This window comes from Conger conger, chromosome 2 (genome assembly GCF_963514075.1).
Source record: "Conger conger chromosome 2, fConCon1.1, whole genome shotgun sequence".
Lineage (NCBI taxonomy): Eukaryota > Metazoa > Chordata > Actinopteri > Anguilliformes > Congridae > Conger > Conger conger.
Window position 1 is genome coordinate 62859945 of NC_083761.1, and position 22229 is coordinate 62882173.

General features: G+C 41.1%; 1 protein-coding gene across 1 annotated transcript in view; it reads right to left on the reverse strand.

Moving 5' to 3' along the window:
• The window catches only part of cyth3a (cytohesin 3a), a 34681-nt gene that overhangs the window by 3647 nt on the left and 8805 nt on the right, over positions 1 to 22229 (reverse strand). The window contains exons 2-12 of the mRNA XM_061223600.1: positions 12938 to 13020; positions 12606 to 12670; positions 12011 to 12077; positions 11418 to 11536; positions 10257 to 10337; positions 9392 to 9504; positions 7433 to 7581; positions 6709 to 6820; positions 2229 to 2305; positions 1362 to 1433; positions 945 to 1099 (exon numbers count right to left, since the gene is read on the reverse strand). Coding sequence (XP_061079584.1) covers positions 945 to 1099; positions 1362 to 1433; positions 2229 to 2305; positions 6709 to 6820; positions 7433 to 7581; positions 9392 to 9504; positions 10257 to 10337; positions 11418 to 11536; positions 12011 to 12077; positions 12606 to 12670; positions 12938 to 13020 — 1093 coding nt within the window. The remainder of the gene's footprint in view (positions 1 to 944; positions 1100 to 1361; positions 1434 to 2228; positions 2306 to 6708; positions 6821 to 7432; positions 7582 to 9391; positions 9505 to 10256; positions 10338 to 11417; positions 11537 to 12010; positions 12078 to 12605; positions 12671 to 12937; positions 13021 to 22229) is intronic.

Genomic DNA, 22229 nt, shown 5'->3' on the forward strand with positions numbered 1-22229 from the left:
CTGCTGCAAAATGGCACTGAAGGGAATTTTCCATGGAGGCGACCTTTCCAATGCTGCCTACTGCTTTGAATACATAGTGAAGACAGCATTTTTGCTCGGATGTAAAACTGTTTACATTTCAGATATTTCCTGAATGCATAAACATAAGCACCAAAATAGCTGTCTGTAGCATCTCCAGACAAAAGCAGCTGAGAAAAATGCATAAATGATTGGAGAGGTCTTATTGAGGAGTATAACACATTTTGTAAGGTTATTTCTATTGACAAAAAACATAACAGTCTGTTAGCCTCCTACAAGGACAGGGGGCAGACGCTGAAACAGAGACAAACTCTGAACAAGGCATAATCTTCACTCTGGATTCTATCACCCAGAAAAGCATTTAGACCCCCAGAGAACATAACTCTCTTATCGCTCAAACATGGTGAGAAAGCCACGCTCTGGACACAGCTGACTGACATTAAAGGCTCCGGTGAGGTGTCTATCAAAAGCACTTGGCTGTACACCTGACAGTGTTTTAGTTTGATCTGAATTTATGGGCTATGCATAACCTCTGATTGCACAGCCTCTCAAAAAATGAGACAACCTTTTAGCTACCACCATGTAGAAAGTGCTATGGTCTGGACATTTTTAGAGAGCGTTTCGTCCTCCTACTGGATATACAGTTACACTCTTTTAATGCATGCAATATTTAATGCATAAATATTTCCATGACAAACATATTTATAGCACAGTAATATAATACCATGACATTATCCTCATTGTCACACTATCATTATCAAAGTGGTTTAGCTTTTCCCTTCAATAATAAAATGAAGTCAATATTACTATTGAGTGGTACTCACATTGTGGAATAAAAGCTTGAAATAAAAACCAGAATAAGCAATGTTATGACCTTCAGCCTGAAGCATCTAGTGGTAAAGGATAGGAAACAGAAGGGGTCGTACTTTATTGACTTGATCCACTCTTCCTTCTCCTCAGGCGTGGGGGCAGATATCCTGTAGACCACGTGGTTCCCCTCCACCACCCTGCCGTCAGCCTCTGTCTTGCAAGCCTTGATCACCTGGCCTTTGTGATTGGGGTTATACAGCTCAAAACAGTTCTGAAAGAGAGGCAGACCATGCATGTGCTTATCTTCAATGAGCCTGAATTATAACACGCTTGTGGAATTCAAGGCATCTGCTGTATTAAGAGATAATGATCAGGGAAAATATGAATGTTATCCAGAATGTTCTGCAGAAAACAAAAATAGCCTTGTAAGTATTAATTCAGTGTCTGACACACAGATGCTTGATTACTGTAGAATACTCATGCCAAACCAGACAGTATTGTTTAGGACATGGTCTGTCCATCATGTGACTTACAGGCTTCCTGGGTTCCTCGACCTCTCTGATGCTCAGGTTCTCCAGAGGAATGATCCCACGGGGCTCCTTGTCCTGTGTGAAGCGTTGACATATCTAAGCCAATGGTTTTCCAATATCTCTCCTTCAATGGGTGTCATGACAACAAGCCTTACTGAGGTGTAGATCAATAAAACAAAAGAAAACTGCTCTACAATGGGGAGCTACCGACTCTGCCCAATCATATGAAACTTCAAGTGTGCCAGAGGCTCTTTTTTAGCACAGGCCCTTCATGTCCTAGTGAAAGAGCCTGGGCCTCCTCCTGTGAGAGCAGGGTCTCCCAGGGTGTCCCTGTGGTTGGAGGGCATTTTAACTGGGGGATCCAGCCACATGTTCTGCTGGAGAGCTCCCTGATATTCCTGATGCTTCATGTTAATTGCTGAATGTGAGTGGTAGTCACAGTAAGTGCATTTGTGCCAGAGGGCTGGCTAGACTATTTTTGCAAGGGACTTGTGATAAGACTTATCTTTTGTTTGGCAATTTTATTCCATTGCCTAGTCTTCCTTTCTTATTTAGCAAAAAAATAAGATTTGAAGTTTTAATGTAAGACTAAAATACTGATGAAGGAGCGTTAGCTCCAAACCCGTTAGCTGTTTATTAATTATCATTAATAAATGATGCTGTCCAAATTCTTTTTTTTCAACCAAAGAAAATGGTTTTGCAGTGCTCTCTCTGTCTCTCTCTCTCACACACACACACAGACACACACACACATTTTCACAATGAAAAGGTTATTCAAACTGAAATATTTAAGTTTCGGCACAGATCAAAAAGGAAAACTGGTAAGACCCAGTTTAGGAGTCTACAGTGCATGTGTAAATGGAAACTTACTGTTGTATACTCAAAGTAATACAGGCAGTTGTCAGTCAAAATAAACCACCTCCGTTTCCAGGTTTTCACTCTTCCTCCTGCAGTAAAACAAACATACGATGTGTGAGAAAAGACAGATAACCACTCAAGAAAAACACTCCAGCACTGCAGATGGAGGTGAATACAAATCTTGGCAAACTACCAAAGTTTGTAAAATAACATGTATTTTTCAAGATCTTCTGTTCAAACTGACTGCTCTGCAGATATACAGTTTTTATTAAACTTGATACATTTGGTCTTAGCAATAACATCTGCTGGAATCCCTTCCCCAAAAGTCTGTCAGACGTTTTTAAACACCCTCTAGAGAGGAAATGGGGCAGGGAAAATGTGCATTCAATTTGATAAAAAATGTAAGTAATGCAAACTTTTCACGTGTGACAGCATGCACTTCCTCAGCCAAGAGAGGGACCAGGGATATAGAATAACTCTATTACCTCCATGCCAAACTATATTTCTGCATGAGACAAAACAGGCAAAAAAAAAGAAAACAAGTAGCTTAGTCGTATTATTTCTGCAATGAATGTATCTGATTGAGATGTCAGTGTAAACTAAGATTTTAAATATGACGACTTCTAAAAGCAAAGATGCATCCAACAAAACTCCAGCCCTTTTCTCCTGTTAAAATATTATATGTATAATTTCCATTTTTATAATGACTAATTCCAATAAATTCCATTTTTTAGTATTTGCTCAAAACAAGATGCTGTTTTCGAAGAGGGAATCTAATTAAATAGTTTTTTTTTTTTGGAGATGTCTTCTAACAATTCCCTGTAAAATCCAAGGTATGCAAAGATTGCACCTTGTATTTACCGACACACAACACTCCTTTTATTGTAAAATTGTAAAATTTTTGATCTTAGCCAACACTAATGTGGAACAGTCACTACACCCCGAACATAGGTTCAAAGAAGTCAAATACACGTTCACACCCCTTTCCTTTCCATTTAAAGTGATGCAGTGAGTCTGTGCATCCCCCGTGGATGATGACATCACCTCCGCTGTGAATCAATAAGTGCGTGAACAGTCCCTGGTGGAAGGGACCCGGGTATTTTGGGATAATTGCGTCTCTTGTCGGGGGTTGTGCCATGCGGTTACAAAATGATGTAGCTGGTTCTGCCCTCAAGCCACAGCGGTTGCAGTTTCACAGCAGCCAGTGCAGCAGAGCTCATCGTCTCTCCCTCCACACCACCCTCACAATGAGGCTCATTCAGAGCAGAACACGCCCAGCACACACCACATTCACCCGCTAATACACTCCACTGTTGAGCAAGGCTGGCGGGTTCTGCTGTCGTCAGCCGCTTTTTGTTTTGAGCACTGTGGAGTGCGTCCGAACGCCCCCTCACTCAGACACGCACGAGCACGCCCCTTTAGTAAAGATGAATTCAATTACAAATATCAGAATTCCACTTGGGAATTTGTGGCAGAAATTGCTGTGTTCCACTTCAACATAGTGGAACCATGCGATAACCCGCCCATCACGCTGTGCCTGAATTCTCTCGAAAGCAGCACAACCCATGTCAATGTATTTACACACTGTAGTCACTGTGTATGTGTCCTACTGAAGAAAGCAACACATACAGAAAAGGGTTGGAGTTTCAACAGTGCCAGCCTTCCATTTAATTACCTGGAAAAGCGTTGAAACCGAATAATTACTCAGTAAAAGGAGAACATTACTCCATGGGCAGCTCAGCTGAATTTAACGTGAAAGAGGAAAACCGTCATTAGGAGGAATGAGTGAATGCAGCTTGAGGAGGGAGGAGGGGTTCCCCAGTGAGAAACGCCGTGGCTGCGGGCCAGCCATTGTGACAGCTCTAATGACGCAGCGCAGTCTTGGGCAACGGCAGCACACAGGTTGAGTTCTGGCAGGCCCGGGGACGAGGCAGGCGTAATGAGCGGCACACCGTGTCTGTAGTCCTCACTGGAGATCCGCTCCTCCTGCCATCCGGGCGGAATGCTGACAAAGCCCGGCTGCCAGTGGGAAGTGGGCAGTGGCTCTTGCGGTAATCTCACAGTGGCACGGCACTTCCAGAAAATTCCTTTCCCATGTTTCATGAACCATCCCTACCTACGTGTTTCAACAGAGGTCAAGCCTGGAAAAACCTGGAATTGGACATTTTGTAGTTCATTTCTGTTGGTTTGAACTTACACTCAGTAAGTCTTTTGCTGCTGTAGCCTATCCAGTAAATGGTTTGATGCGTTGTGTGTTCAGAGATGCTCTTCTGCATACCACTGTTGCATTGTGTGGTTACTGTACTTCCTGGCAGCTTCGACCAGTCTGGCCCTTCTCCACTGACCTCTCTCATTAACAAGGCATTTTTGCCCGCAGAACCGCTGCTCACTGGATGCTTTTTGTTTTTTGCACCATTCTCTGCAAACTCTAGACTGCTGTGCGTGAAAACCCCAGAAGAATAGCAGTTTCAGAGATACTCAACTCACCCTGTCTGGCAACAATCATTCCATGGTCAAAGTCACTTAGATCACATTTCTTCCCCATTTGGTCTGAAAAACAGCTGAACCTCTTGACCATATCTGCATGCTTTTATGCATTTAGTTGCTGCCACATTATTGGCAGATTAAATATTTGCATTAACAAGCTACAGATCAAGTGTACAGATCTACCGAATGAAGTGAGTGTTTTTTCTTCAGTTCCATTCCAGTATCTGAATCAATTCAAAATAAAAAAGATAAAGAAATGACACAATTGAACACAACCTAAGCCTTAAAATTCCTTCAGATTCCTCCTGACAGTTAATGCTGATAGTATACGTAATATGTATAGCCCACGAAAGGAAATAAAATAATAGTATTTTCTTTGAGGACTTATACTTGCACATCAGTGACTGAAATTAATTCAATAAAATACAAAATTATAATATTCCTTGAGAAAGTACGATATACCAGAAACCGTTCTTGCCATTTGAGACACACGTGAGATGATAGAGATTTGGATCTGATGAACGAGCTGGGGCCCTGCACACAGTGAGATGTGCGTGTCAGTCTGAGCCAGCATGTGAGGGAGCTCAAACCCAACCTTCTCAGTGTTGGGCTGACCTTTCACCCCTAACTGCGATAGCCCACTAATCTAGAGATCTGACCAACAACCAGGAAATTAGATGGAAGGCACTGTGCAGCTATAGCTTCTGTGTATTATAGCTGCTATCTGACACAAAAGAGCGAACATTAAGAATGAAAGGCAGAAATGTGAATGGAAGCAGAGGGGGCAGGGGAGGGATGGGGGGACCTCTAGGTTACCTACCTCCTGGTGCAGAGTAAGTAGAGACAGCCAGTCACAGAACAGAAAGGTGAGAGGTCATAGGGCATAGGGAAAACAAGAAGGCACATTTAAACATCCACCTTTCACAGCAAACCGAGCAAAAACAAAAACGCACAGCAAATAGAAAAAACCAACGCACAGAGATCATGCCAGGGAGGGCAGGGAGGATGGGAGGAGAGGAGAGGACTGTAAAGGCAGAATAGAAAAATACAAAACGCATTTCATCTTTTGAAGAAAGATTTCCTTCATTCAGATACGTTTATAAAAAATGTAATCCTCCTCACAGCTTCTCCACTAAAAGCCTGAAAACAAAGTGCTTCGAATTCTGATCGAAAGAATGGAAATATTGTTTTTTCCTCCTTTTGCCTAAAAAATAATCTTTTGAAAGTGAATTCTATTCAAAGTTTTTGTCCATCTTTACTGTAAATATTCAGTTTAGATTTGTTCATTTTTTCAACTTCACTGAACAAGGTGCAATGTTAAGTCGTCCTTGGAGCAGGGTGTGGTTTGTGTTTTCTGAGGGTTACAGTGTTGTTATAATTTTTCTTCCAAGCCCCATGGTTACTGTACAGTGCCGCAGTTGAGTGGTGCTCTTTCGTGCTCTGCTGGCTCACAGAGTCCTCTCCTTACGGTTCCCACAATGTTTCAGTCACTGACAGCCCCAGACAGAACTCACTGTACATGTCAGAGAATGTTCCATCAGCACTCACACCTAATAATTACCTTTCAGTCTCAATACAAACTAATAATACATTGATTCATTATATTTTTCAAATGATACAATTCTGTTACTTGTGAAAAGAATTTCACCCTTTCACCATCATATGAATTTCGTATGATGGTGAAAGGGATTATGAATACGCTTCCATCCACAAGGGATTATCCCTTTCAGTAAGTTCCTGCCTCTGATGAAAGATGCAAATCCATATCCTGTTCACTCAGAAGGGTCTGATGTAGTTTCCCCGAATAGGTTCTATTGTTTGTATGAATTGTGTTAAAAAGCATTTTCATCAAAGGTTTATAGTTGCCACTTTGAAACAACACTGTTTCAGAGGTTTCAGAGGTTTTAGTGACTGGCTTGTTTGCTGCAGTGTCAAGATGAATGAGGCAGAATTACAGCATGTGGAAGGGCCCCTTTTGCTGCTGGTAAATCCGTTCTCTACTAACCTAACTTCAACAGCCACCCTTCCCTGTCCGGGTTGAAGAATGTATGCGTCAGGTCGTTTCCATCGTCTTCTGGGATTTTGAATGGTTCGTTCTTAATACTTTCATATAAATTCTGAAAAAACAGAGAATAGGGGGTTGTTGATGTATGAACTGTCATAAAAGGTGACTCACCATAGTTGATCTCTAATGGATTGACTACACAATAAAGTCCAGATTAAGATATAAAATCTGTTCTGAGTCATTGGTAATGTCAGGTGAGCAAGCCTGAGAAATGGAATGCAGCAGTACACGGCCTGCATGTAAATATTTCAGCACTGGTCTTCCGGCTAACTGCACATTAACATTGAATAACATTGAAAGAGGAATACTGAAATTAGGCCATGCAGTGTGTACATCAAAAGATCTGGGTCAAAAGGATGAACTTATCATTTAGATGAAAACATACGGTATGTTGCCCAAAAATACTTTATTACTGTACGTCAGCACTTTTATACTACGCAAATGACATTTTCATGCATTATACACATAACATCTCACCATATCGAATATGTGCATGTATCACTGTGTGCAGTGCAGCAAGAGTGCCTGGAAAAGTAGGGAACATGCTGATGAAGTTCACTGTCCCACTCTATAGGCCCTGTATGGGGCTCTTCAGAGAGCTGCTTTCATAGCGTGTTGTGGACACTTTGGCTGAGGAATCAGCTGCATGCTGGGAAGCTCTTACTCTCAGAAGCTCCTCTGGCAGGTCTCCTCCTTCATTGATCCCACGGTTCATGGAGATGAACCTCTCCACCGCTGGCTTGTCCCGAACGTTGGGGTTATGCAGACTGGTGTTCAGCATGATGATGGCAAAGGAGAGCACATAGCATGTATCTGCAGGGCGCAGAGACTTTGAGTCAAACACAGAGAAATATGTGTAATACATTTTTGAACAGCCATTTGTGTTCAATACAAATTTCAGGCCCGTGCCACTGTCTCAATGTCCTCCATTAATCCTGGACGGTGTGCGCAAGTGCGCACCACGCCATGGATTCTTTTCACTCTGCAAACCACAACTTGAGCTCTGTACAGCAAAACTTTAACAGCTTGTGCAGGTAGTCTACATGTGCTTGAGCAGGCAGTATGGAGAATAACCTGTAGCCATTCCTCATTAGGTGATGCTATGGCACACACTCCACAGGCCTCCTGGGAAAGATATTCATGACATTTCAGATCTAGGGCCACATCACTGTACCAAGAACAGTGTCTCCGATACACCAACCAAAAACCTGCATATGCCTCAGCTTCTGAAGGTAACTTCCTTTATAATTAAATCTGCTGTGTGTCAGTCTTACAGGCCATGTGAAATGAATGTTATTTCTAAGCAAACACATCAAAAAAGATTCAGAACACTTTCATCACAGCGTTTTAGACAAAGCTGATACAGTCTCTGAAATCCCATGCAGAGGCTGAAGAGGCACATTCACGGATCAGTGGCCTCGCACTGAAAATCAAAACAGTTTGGAAAGGAAAAGATTCTAGCCTTGGTATATTAATGCCCTGATGCATAAAGGTCCCTGTCTCTAAATAAATCATTACACTGTGCTAGTTACTGACACACTTATTTTCTGCTGGTTAGAGCAAGATTGGCTCAGTGGAAGAAGAGCCTACACAAACTGCATGCCGTCTTTACATCTCTGACCATGCCGATTTGTACCGACAGCCCAATTGAGGCTTTGCTCACTGAGGAGGTGACTCTTCATAGAGCCATAATTCAGCCGTATACCTTCCTCACAAAGTGCACTACACAAATATGAATTAATCACATCTGATAACACAAAGCAAAGGCGCACATGCAACCTCTCAAACGGACTGGGTCATTCAGGGCTGTGCAGCCTACTTGGATGACTTGATCATCTACAGTGTGGCCTCAAATCTACAGCGTGACCTCAAATGGCTCCCCCATCACCACAGTCTACAACTCCATAACCCCCAGTGATTTTATTCATTAACCAGAAACAGCTACACACTAATATATTAAAGTCATTTAGTCAATTAATTCAGATACTTATTCCCTGCATGGTTACAAACGGTCTAATTTAAATTTCCATATTGTTTCATTTTATTGTCATTGTGGGTCTATTTATATACATATTTATTAACAGAATTTGTAGCACTCTTTTCGTAGTGGCTTGTTACTTGTTGTGCTGTATATTTTTTTCTATAGATTGTTTGGGATTGTAGCACCCAAGTATAGTAATGCATTATTAATCACAGTAGCCAGAGTCTCTTGCATAATTCACATTCATTTTTACATACTGCACTATTGATTTACACAACACCTGTATCATACTATACCTATGATATTCACCTTGCAGGAAAACTATCTTTGGTCATGGTATAGCAGAATAGGGCCCACTAACCTTTAAAACTGTGCCACACCAGGAGATATTGTAGATTTAAAAAAACATTGCTAGAAACCTATTGCGGTCAATGGATTGAAATATTTCATTATTTGGATAAACTGATTTAAAGGGATTTTACATCAAAAAGGAAACTACACACTACAAAACTACAAAAAAGATGATTTGATTTGGTCTACACACAATCTTGTTATATAGGAAACTTGCCTAGAAAGGAATAATATAATCTTGCTGGAATGTAATGAGGGGTTTAGCCCTGCTTCGCTGGGAGAGACTCTGACCTGTAGATTGGAAGACTCCTGGGTTACACTGGCAGTAGCGTGACGCAAAGGCCTCCATCATCCGATCAATTTTCTGGGCTTCTCCTGGGAGTCTGAAGCTCCACAGAAACTGTCTGGTACAGTGAGAAAGGGCAGGAAAGAGGGGGAGGGGAGGAGGGGAGATGGATGATCCACAAAAAGTGTACAATAAACCCTGGGTGTCCTGTGTTCCGGGATAGCTCTATACAGTGGGTCTGGGAGCAGTCATCATCTGCGTTCTCTCAAGCATCGAGACAAATGAAGCAGGCTCCGGTGACAGCCAGCTCTGGCTGTGCTCATTCTGCTGCTCATAACGGACACGGCACACAGAGCCATTCCGAGACAAATCACCGAATCACAGGCTATGAGTCACCGTCGTATATATCTGGCTCCTTTGTCATTAGCTGGAGTTAGGGTCGAAGCAGGTAGAATGAAATATAACCAGACTATCGTTAAAAAGGGCAGCGCTTCATTATTGCTATGGTGCAGATCTCTCCCTGAGTTAAACGTGTTTTCCAAACTTCAGCCTTTGTGATGACGACCCAGTCTGGGTGGAAACATTGATGATGCTGTTGTGGTATTATTAAAAGCTCATATTTAGGGAGGAATATCTGCAGTGTGCTGACTCTCATTCCCTTTTGTTACGTGCCGAAAATACATAAGCTATTGGATGCATGTGTATAATCTCCTGTTTTGCTACATTTCTTCTAGCACACAGACAATAAATGATTTAGAGCATATAATACCTTATATATTATAATATCTGGGATTTAGTTATGTGGAATCAGTTGACTAATGGCATTGCATTCCAGTGTGTTCTTTAGGATGAAGGAAACCTGTGGCTTACCTCAAAGCCTGTACAAGGTTAAGATCTGCAAACTCATGAAGCTCTACAAATGCCTGGAGGACCTTGATGTTAAAATCATCCCTAAGAGAAGAAAAATGGAATTCACGTCAGGAAATGTTTACTTTTCAGTGAGTGGACACAAGATCCCTTGGAAAATTGTAGAAATATTAAACATACAAACTTGAGTTAGGCCAGTAATATATAAACAATATTTTCGCTGTGAAATGGAGGCCATTTCAAAGCAAATATCCCTTTAGTAACATTCCATCCATATTTTTCCTCTTAAATCAACCCATATCACAGAGTTCCTGGATGCAGTTTAAACATTATTCAAATACCTCCAGGGTATCAGGGTTCACAGTGTGCATTGCTGAGTATGATCACAGATGCATTTGTTAAACATGAACTTGAGCTGGGAGCTGACACCTAAAAATACCGGTCGTATGGCATTGGACGGGGTCTTGAGAAATGTCACCGTGCCACTGAGCCACATATTCTGCATTCACACTGTACCAGGTGACACATCATTCTGTCATAAAATGAGCTAGTAAAAATAATCTTACTGTATTAGCATTACAACCACCATGGGCATACATAACCACTGATGGTGGGGTAGATGCCATAAAACACATTTTCTCTGTGGAAAACTATCCTTGTTTAATGGGTCGGATTAAAATTCTGAAGTTCACTGAAGTTAATTTAATTGGAAGACATTGACTCCTGTTATCAGATTTAATTGTTATCAGTTGCCATATGTACTGCATACACAACACTTTGTACACTGTTCTCGTTGTGGAACCAACCATAACGTTGAATGAAATAAGATTTTATTTCATGATTTTTATCAGATTGTTCGTTTCAGTGATCATTTGTGAGGATATGATTTGACAGTTCGTACAAGAGGTTGTACAATAAAGATCCCACATGTTTGCTTGTTTTCATTGCAAAGGCAGGAATTATGTATTGCTTGTAAAACTGCAGACTGTTTTTAACTATAACTGCAGATTGGGAATTTCCTGAAGATCAGAAGCTCAGGATAAAGATCAGTTTGACTGGCATTGCATGACAGTCGTAAATAAGACACATACAGGAAATACATGTAAAAAATGTCCATTATTTCTTGAGAAGATATTCAGGTGGAAAAAAGATCTTGACACTTACCGCTCCCCTAAGTAATCCCCGATAACAGTTTTGTTTAAGCCCTCTCCTTTGTACAGAAACTGTGCAATGTCTTCAGGAGTGTTCTGCAGCAGGTCATTTTCCAGGAGAAACTGAATTCCCTGTAATTAAGACAGTTTATAGTTTTATAAAGCACTAGGATGCCTACATTCACTGGGTACAGTGCTGAATAAATTGTGCATAAAATGACAAATACTTAAGAGATTGTTGACAATTTACACAAACTCTTTGTTAAACTGGTAATTCATCTCCAAACAAGCATCTCTGATTTAAGAAGAAAAAAAAAGGCAAACAAACATTTTGCTTTTTGCAAAAACAATACAGTTGATCTTCGCAATAACACATTGCCTGTAAATCATCAGCAGCTGTAGCAAATGACTCTTATGTTTTTAAGAAACAAACCTAAGAAAATTGCCTGTAAAAATAAACACACTTTACATGACGGAATCTCATGTGGTTTGGGTATCACTTCTCAGTTTTTCAATCGTAAATTCTCCCAATTAAATTGAGCAGAACCAAAGTGAGAACTTTAAGCTGCTTTACAGACACATGAAGGAGGAAATATATGGACTTACTTTTTTAGGATCCATATTAAATTTTTTCCTGCCCATGGCAATCTGTTTGTTTCTCTGTGATGTTTTGCTGCATAATGAGAAATTTGTTTTATTCATTTTGATGAAAAATTTGCCACAAGCTGCATGTTACTTCACTCCATGTTTGCCTCCAAAAAAGGTTACATTTTCCAAAATAATTTAGAGTTATGCGGGTACATTCATTTTTCAGGTATTCGGGGCCGGATGATGCACAGGGACACAGCTGAGATCCACGGTCTCCATACGGTGCTGTGCTTTTCAGAGACCGAATGCTGGGTCTGCTTTGGACTGCATGCTACTGATGCTACAATCTGGAGTTGTGAACATATGGCAAGTCTACAGCTGTGATCACTTACAGTCTGGAGATTTCACCTGCGACTGTCCTATTAAGCGGTTGTGCCTGAGACAAACCACTAAACACAGGGGCTCAGGACCGAGGCCTGGTCTCATAACTCACATAATTAGCATAGGCTGCTGATGACTGCCTAAAACAAATATTTGAATACAGACTGCACTCAAAGTTAAGATTGAAGGACAGAGATAATATGTAATTGTGTACATGCCGTGCTCTACTCACCTCTCCCCCACACATGTCAACTGTTCAATTTCCGTCATTACTTCAGCGATCTCAAACTTCAACCTCTGCAAGAGATTTTCAGACATTTGAACTTCCTCTAACTTGCGTAGTTACAGGGATTTAGCAATGATGAACTGCAACGATTCAACATGACATTTCCTATTTCAACACCTTTAATATTTAACCTGAAGATATCATAATCCCTTGCTGAATTCCAGCGTTTCTTATTCCGGAAAGGTTTTGAATGCTGAAAACTGTCATCACTGCAACATGTTACCATGCTCTGTTAAGAGGTGAGGAAAAGGCAGGTTTAAACAGATAACTCCAGTTACCTCAATATCATCCAACAGCTCTTTTTTCCTGCGCCGTATGTTAGACAGTTCATCCCTTTCATCTAGCGACAGGTCCTCGGGAACTGCAAGAGATTGCACAAGGAAATTAGCTAGGACCATGTACATACCTGCTGCTCAGTGTATCTCACTAGGACAGAAATATTGCTGTAATTCCTTCCATATAACCCTTTTGATCATATAAAGATGAAAAATGACATTCCCTGAATTAATATGAGCGCACAAATAAATCTTCCACATGGAAGTGCTCCTGCCATGAGGAAATTAAAGTGTTTTCCTCTGAATACTTTCCTCTGAAGTATACCATTAATAAAAAGCTATCCAGAAGGGGGTTCTTCCCATTAAAATGAAAGCTGCTCTATAAATTATAATAACCTTGGACCTCAACTCACAGACAAGGGCAAGGCATCTGGTAAAATGAGCATCGGCATGTTTACTCATTGAAAGTGCCAGCGATAGCTTGTATTTTGCTTTAATTAACACAGCAGTGTAGGCAGAGTTATGGGCCAGATCTACTCTTGAGTACAGGATATTGTTTGTTTCACAGGCATGAATTATGAAAGATTACTGCCACTTTAATCAAAAGCTGCCCCAATCCCTTCTACCCGTTCCCTGTATCAGGGCATTTCACAAAACCTACTTCCGCACATCGTCAATGAAAATGATTCATATAACAATCAAACAGCCCCTCTCTTTTGTAAAAAGAGGAATGTGTATCGAACATCTTTCAAAGTTATCAAAATGACCCTTCATGTCTCTTTTCATCTATTTCAGGGTAAAAACAAGCCCAGCGTCTTGATAACCCCAGCTTTTATCAGTCCACTAAGTGGCTTTGTGATACAGTTTTCAATTGTTAAAAAAAGGAAAGCTTTTTAACAAACAATAATACATACCATTATTTCCAGAGGAGTAGTAAGCATGCCTTTAGGGAATCGTATTATAGAGGAAAGGGCGAAAGCTGTACAGCCCAAAAATATAAATGTATGAAAATGCATTGGATTCACAGCTGACCAAACGCTGTGGCAGAAATACAAAGGCAAAGAGATTATTCACCACACAATGCTCTCTGGCTCTTGATACAGTACATAAAGCTCTGATTGTCAAGCGCTCCCCTGTAGGCAGGCTGCATAATGGGCAAAACAGAGCTTGCTCCCTCCTACACTTTTCAAAGAATACCATCCAGGAAAAGGAGAAAAGTGGCCCCATTCATGGCAGTTGAACTTAATAACAATCCCTGCTGTGTGTTTGCAAGCACAGTGACAGCAGTGTCAAACACTTGATATTTCGATGATCATGGAAGTTCAGTTTTAATGCATTAAACATGGCTAGGATGGAATGGGAGCTGAACCTGTTCTCCGGTTCCAATATGCCAACCATGTCCAGAACCCACGTTCAGAAATCTGGATCCTTTTATAGGAAAACGTGATGTCATGTGCTTTTAAAGATCCTAAGAATACAGACCAAGATAGAAAACAACACTGAAGCAGAGTGGACAGAGCTCAATGCTCAGATCTGACTCATCATATTTATTTTCATTGCGGTCCTCCATGTTTTTTTCCAATAGTACTGCCAATGCAGAATTATGATGACATTAAACTGTCACATAGAGAGTGGCGTAAAACCTGCTGTGCCTGTGTACCTTCAAATGGGTGGGGAATGCCCTTCTCTTCCAATGGTGTCTCTGATCAGGGCTTTGCCTGAGCCCCCATACAATAGTCCCTTGGTTATTTATCCAATTCATTTCTATGTAGGCTACAGACAGGCAAACATTTTTTCAGTTCTGATTTGTACACAAACATTCCAAAACATCCAAACTGTGTCATATATGATGGAAAAATTGAGATTGGGCCACATTTAACTGCAATCAAAACACAGCAAGAAGAGCAGATTCAGGGAGAACAGACTAAATACAGGCAACACAACAAGTACCTATGAAAGCAACAAGAAAGCCCACACTTTACACATAGCTAGGTCTAACCCTAACACTGGCTCACTCATCTATGAATCAGAGCAGACTATGACTAGACTTATTTCTATTTATATGTATATTTGTGTTTTATTTACTTATTTCTATCACTGAAATCCCTCTTGAGTTGAACTATGCTTACAAATGTTCTATTTCATTAATAATAGAAGACCAGGTGGCAGCCATATTGAATTTGGGAGGTCTTTCTACACTGAGCAAGTTGAAATCTAATCATCCAGACATTAAACGTATTATCTTAGGCAGACTATCTCTTCGGATGACCATTATTACTTCTCAGGGTGACTGAAGAAACAGTACCTTGTCACAGTATTTATTTTTAAGAGATTTATTTCCAGAGGACCTTGAGGAGCCCATGTTAATAAATCAAACCTAAATACAATTTTACTGCATTCAAATCCATAATACGCCAAATGGCCCCGCCAGATGTACTCAGGAGGCTACAGAAACTGTCTGTGCGGCCTGTCTGCCCCTGGTCTCCATCATGAGGAGAAGGGACTTGTGAGGTGGATCTGTCCTGCTGCATTTCTCCTCAATGTACAGAGGAACGGCTGAACAAAGCCTGCTGAGCAGACCTGCAGTCCAAACGGTGTTCTGTAAACACAGAGCAACCAGGTTCTAATATTATAGACTACACATTTATTTCAGTCCACTTTTCATATGAACATGTGTTTTTTCCAGATGCCAACTAGAATCCTTCCCTATGTCTCTGTCTAAGCCTCTGTCAGGGATGCATGATGAAAACCAATCCAGCACTGAAAGAACATCACTTAGCTGTCAGTTTGTGACAACCCTCACAATTCTGTTCGCCTCTGTTTAAGACACACATGTGCAAACTGAAAATAACTCATTTAAATGTCTTAAGGAAAAGACATGCCTACATAGGCCCCCTAGTTTATGTGACATACAGTATATCTAGTTTATTGGATATAACAAAAATGTAACAAGTGCAGCTAATGAGCTATGCAATGAAGGATATCCTGCCCGTCTATCGGCACCCGTTTTACAATGGCGAGGATGTAGACACAGTCAGCTGGGTGGGGTTGCATGTTACAATAACAAAGTCATATAGCACAGTTCATCTTAGCTGCTAAAGCTAAGTTTACACAATAAAAATTGTAATGTCAATTGCCTGTTACAATTTTAATTTTAAATTACATTACATTGCCGTTTGATACAATGTGACTAAGCAATCCCCTCTGGGGTTAAGGGCCTTGCTCAAGGGCTCAAGGGCTCAACAGGCTGCACTGATCATATGGGACTACACTGGGACTTTCCAGGCCCCGGTCGAGCACCTTAGCCACTAGACTATAGGCTGCCCAAATGAATACTTTCAAATCCTTGCACAAAAAATGTCTATGTGAATACAATATGGACTACATTAGAGTCAGAAGTACTCTGTGGAGTTTCTGTGTGGCATCCTGTTTTAGTACACGGATGGGCCCCACAGTATGGAATCTAAACCCTGCCAGTGTAGAACAGGCTGGAGAATCCAGCCAAGGGCTGGCTGAATGAGTGTCTTTTTGTGCACCATCAGCCCTTGCTAGTTGATTGAGTGTCTGCCAGTTGAGCTGCACACTGTCTTTCTACAGCTCATGTCTGTGCAAGCATGACTTATGAACTGTGGTGTGATAAGAAGCTGATATTACATGCTTGTTTGCGTTTTGCCATATCAAGAGTTTTGTGAGTTTATATACAGTAAGCATGATTGGGCATTACAAAATTGGGTCCGAATTTCCTGGCTATCAAGTGAACACACTGACCACAATGACTCCACTCTATGCTTAGCTGTAGTCTGTGGTTTGAAAATTTGGAAACACCACATTTTCCGAAGAAGAACCATGGATTTGTCTGCACATGAATGTGGCTGCAGTGACAGACCTGCAAAAATTGAACATGGTGCAATGATCTTTTCTGTATCTGTTTTTGTCCAAGTCCCCAGCATTTCACCATTTGTTTCCCTCTATGACCTACGTAGTGTTTTCTGTTCATTTAAATCATTGATTTCTTTCACCAGTGCACACCTGATTCTTGTTTCCCCTTGTTATCTGTCCATTTAAACCTGTCTGTTCCATCTGTTCGTTGCCAAATTGTAATGTGCTCCAGCCATTCTCTCCAGCGTTTACTCTGTCTGATTCACCCGTGGTCTGACCTGTTTCGTGTACCTCTACTAACGCCTTTTGGATTTTCCTTCTGTTTGTGTTTGACCCGCTGTTCTTGGACTTTCTTTGGATTCTTGGTTTGTGTTTTTGTTTATCTGCTTGTTTGGACTGCCTGCTCATTATCAAACTTTTACCTGTGACCACGTCTACATTTTTGATTTCCTTTGCTTTGTCTGTTTGCCCCATTACCGAACCCTTATCGATTACGAACTGCTTTGCCTTCTACATTCCTGTTTGCCAGCAACCACCCTTTGCCAGTTTAACCTGCCCGAATTTCAATAAAGAATTTAATTGGAAATTCTGTGAGTTCATTATTGGGTCCATTGTTCTGAAGCCAGTCAGTTAGTCCCAAGTTGGGCACGAAATGTATTCCAAAGTGTACTTATTACATAGGATGACAGGGAAAACAACTGAATACTTGGTTGTGAACGACTGCCAAAAAGGTTGCATCCGCTCATCTGCTAACTTAAAAATGTTTAACAGTTTCCAGCTGGCTGGGGTTTTCTCTAAAGCCGTGTCATTTTCACTGATGCTGCCCTGGTTGAGAGTGCTGCTTTGTTGCAGGCAGGGTGCACTGAGAATAGCTGGTTCTCCCTGTGTTGCCCTACCGTGCTGCTGCTTTCTCTATCAGTAATTCTGGAGGATGTTTGTTTGTTTCCTAAAATTCAAAATCCTTTAGCATTTCTGAGACAAGCTACTGATAACTTAATGTTTACTGGGACTTGGGTGACTTGGGTCAAACACAATTTGTTGTCCTCAAAGGCTTCCTTTACAGACTCACTGACACTACTTTTCAATGAGTGTGAAATGCAGTATTCTCACAGGACCTGTATTCTTCACTGACACCACTCCACCTGGTCCTGCCAGCCTCCAATGCCTGTTTACTTTCCCACACAATTCCACACATGAATGCAATGGCCCTTATCAAATAGATTTAGCTTACAAGCAAGCTCAGGTCAAATAGGTCTGTTTTTAGTTCTCGTTCACACTATAGTATCAATGAACAGAGTGACTGAAGTGCTCTGCTGTTAGATGACTGTTCTTTCCAAACTTGGTGAACACGTTCTAAATGTTAAGGAAACCATTCCCTATCCACGCACTCAAACTTTAATGAGAGTTCATCAAATATTTACCTACTGCAGAACATTGATGATTCAGGGGCAGCACTGAGAAGAGCTTCCCATGATTCACCCTGCTCCACTGCCCTATAAACTACACGGACGTATCTCATGAGTAACCTAAATGAATCTATTCAGCTGGATAACTCCTAGGTCCTGAAATGGGGCAATATCACCCATTACAAGCAGCACATACATTAAGTTATTAAGTTAATGTAAGTATAATAACAAATGATTCTGGAGTAAGCTAAAGGAGATAAACCCTCCTCGGTTCACAGACAGGCATTCAGAGCATTGTGTGTAAGGTACTACAGTTGTGGTAATAGTGCAGAGACACAGCACAGTAGGACAGAGCAGAAGGAACCTTGCCTTGGCGGGTATCCCTCTCACTTTATGTGCAATAGGCCCTGCCACTCCCCAGTAACCTTGACTGAGCTGTCACCAATGGCAACCAGTGAGCTACAGCAGGAGAGGCAGAAGCAGGACTTATCTCTGAACTGATAATAATCCTGAACCTGTGTTTCATCATTAAAAGACATGCCCAGTTTTAGTAGGGATCGTCTGCCAGGAGCTGATTCCTTTTTATTTAATTGTCTCTAATGTGAGAGCATTACCATACATGCACTTAACATCAAACCTTTTTAATCATAACAAAGACAGATAATTGTGAATTTAACAGAGATCAGAGACTGGTTTTAAACCCATCTGTATTTTTCCCTTTACAATTAAAGTTCCAGGGAACATTTACAAAGGCAGTGGTACCACATTAATGCAAATACACTCAGTACAATCTACTGTAATAAAAAGGAACTGCCTGCACAGTGACACATCAAGCTGTAATATAATTGCTCCTATAAAATAAAAGGAACACTTATGCATTTAAAAAAAAATGCCATTCACCAGTGAGCCATGTTGGTGATAACGATGTTGCTTCTTAATTCCTTATTATCTCATGATCAGTTCCTCATTATCAGTTCCCTGACATCAAATTGCAGCACAGTACTTTATCGCTGAGGTTTGACCAGGGAGTTTTTCTGCCAAGCCCCAAACATGGGTCAACATTATTTATACCATATATGTTTATTCATAACAGAAGAGACCATGAAAAAAACAACATATTCATAAAGTATTGCACTATAAATCAGAAATTAGGTTTATTCAGTCAGTTAGGTCACAGAATGATCTCTGGCTTGGTGTGTAATGTGTAATACGACTTAATGTACATATGCAGCCACTTGCTTAGGACATAAATATAAGTATAATGTTGATTATCTGAATCTGTATTTACTGTTCCTTATTTATACTGGAAAATATAGTGAAAGACTTAAACTGTAATTAATTCAATGGTACCATTGGATTGAATTTAGTATTTTGTCAGAAAGGGGTCTATGGTCTCGTCCAGAGAATCTAAAAACTAAGCCTGTGCCATTTTATTTGTTGTACCCTGCTGTTCCTTTTCTAATTAAAATTCCACTTGACACAAGCCAAGGTATCATGCAAATTGACTTTTTTCAGAAGTCCTTATCTGTTATCAGTTAAGCTGTAAAATACTGGTGAAAACAGCTGGGTGCACTCAAGCTTCCTATCAGCTGTGAGTTTGATGTCTGTGATAGAAACTTTGCCTAAGACCACATACTGAGAGGCCCAGTGGCTGGGCAGTCAGGACATCCAGGGGCATGATGCTCATGGTAGACATCCACTGGCCCTCTGCACCACTGTGTCTAAGGCCTGAAGAAAAGGCTGATTGTGGAAAAACACAGGCTCTGGAGAGAGCCAGAACAAGATAGTGAAAGTGGACATTAACAAGGCTCTAAAAATTAGACTGCCATTTGAATCCCTTGCAGCACTCTCCAACTGTTTCAGGAAATTGGTGAAGTGCCCTGCTTCTGCCTTATGGAACCATATCTTACTGCACATGAAACCAACAGAGCAGCGCTAGTGGCACAGCTATTTCTATCTTCTCCAGCCAGTGCTGTAGGTGGACGCACTGTAGTTTGTGCCAAACACAGATACCTTTCAGTCTTTCTTGCTTTTATAGGCAAAAGCTAAATTGAAAAAATAAGCTTTTCAGCACCATATTCGTGGATGAATGAGAGTAGAGAGTCCTCTTTATCTATGCACACCACCCAGTTTATAGTGCTAAGCACACCTCTTAATACAGTGCACACTGCCCTTTCCCCCAAGTGCTATTATGCTTTAACTGAACCGCCAGCACAATCCGGGCGGAGAAGATGACTGTCCCCACCGCACTTAGGGCATCCCTCTGTTCACTCATATTCCTGCCTGCTGCAACTGCTGAGCTGTGCACGTGCACACACACACACACACACACACACACACACACACACACACACTCAGAAACTTAGTCTCAGCAAAACGTCAGTCAGTCCATTTACTTCATCGCCCATCCTCAATAAGCAGCTTAAACACACCAGTTTGAAGACCAGGAATCATACCATAGTAAGAGCAAAGGTCTCTCCCACACACTGTAATACTGAAATCCGTTTTTAAAACCAACAACGCATGCATTCTTCCTCTTTACCTATAGTAAGTGTTCAGTGGTTGTGGATACTATACAGTGTCTGGTGCAGTAGTGGACTGATGCCCACAGTTCACTCCAGCCAAAAGACACCGCCAAGGAACAAAGTGGCCATCCAGCTGCCTGACAGCTCATCAAGTTTCTTGAAAAATAAGAAACTATGGCCAAATAAAACAAACCTGCCTTTATTTAAAATGCCTTTTGAGAGGAGTGAGCAGCAGTCTGTGAAAAGTGCCTTAAAATCTTCCTCTCTCAGGAGGAGAGGAGTACGCTGAACAATAAAAAACACATAAAAATGCGAAGAGAAGTACATACATGCACAGATGCCACATGCAAATGGAAGGCCACCTGCCTCATCTACGTTTTTAAACGAGGCAGGATTGCATAAACGTTATCTTACCGATTAGGGCCAGGAAGTAAACTATTACAGAGCTGATATCAGAATTCAAAAGAGCTGCACACAATCTCAGATCTGTCAGTATAGTTTTAACAACAGAATAGCCACCGAAACAATTTAAGTGCAATACAGTATTCTGTGTTGATGCTTATTGTCTCTATGAGCAACCTAACAAATCAAAGGATGAATGAGCTGGAGTTTAGTCACATCTGGACTGGGAAGCCCAACTTGCACACCAAAATGTGGTCACAATATAACTCATTAAATCATGGGTAAATTTGTCGCCCCTTCGCCAACTTCTGAGTTGCTAATTAGGTTTATTGATAAAAATCGGAATATCTGAATACAGAACCAGAGGAAGTACTCTGATACATTTCAGCTGGAAAGGGTGCATTCCCCCGTCTGTGAAACACCACTGAGATGAAAGCCCAAAATTAACTCCATGCCAGCATTATAGGATCCTACAGCATATCCTCAAAGCTCTTTGAACCTTGATAAACTGTCAAGGATTATCTCTGTGGTGATTCTCCATGGAAATGCAGATTCAGTTAGGAAGAGCAGTACCACCAACTGCTTCCAGATAAAATGGCATGCCAAAAAAGATGTCCTTCGAATTAGAATTTGCTTCTCAAACAGAAAACTCAACTCCTGCAGCAGTAAGATGACTCATAGGAGTACACTGTTTGTCACCTGTAAAAATATAGACCACAGTATGCAAGGCAACCTACATTTTTAAGTAATGTGAAAGAAATGATGAAAAGAGAAGGAATTCCACAACCCCCCCCCCTAAGAGAAATCCCTGTGTGGCCCTTAGGCCCTCATTAACATCTTCAGAGCCCTCCTACCTCACCGCTAACAGGTGGCCAGAACAAACAACCACTCAAGCTATGTATCCCATCCTACTGCCTACTTCAACTGCTCCCAGGTCTCATATTCGCTTTAAGAGATACAGTTCAGGAATCGTCAAATCCTCCCATATAACAGTAATTCTGCCTTATTTAGATGGTGATAGCGATGACTACCATGCTCATGCCTGAGAGACAGTGACTCATGAGCAGCAATTTGGGATGGAAA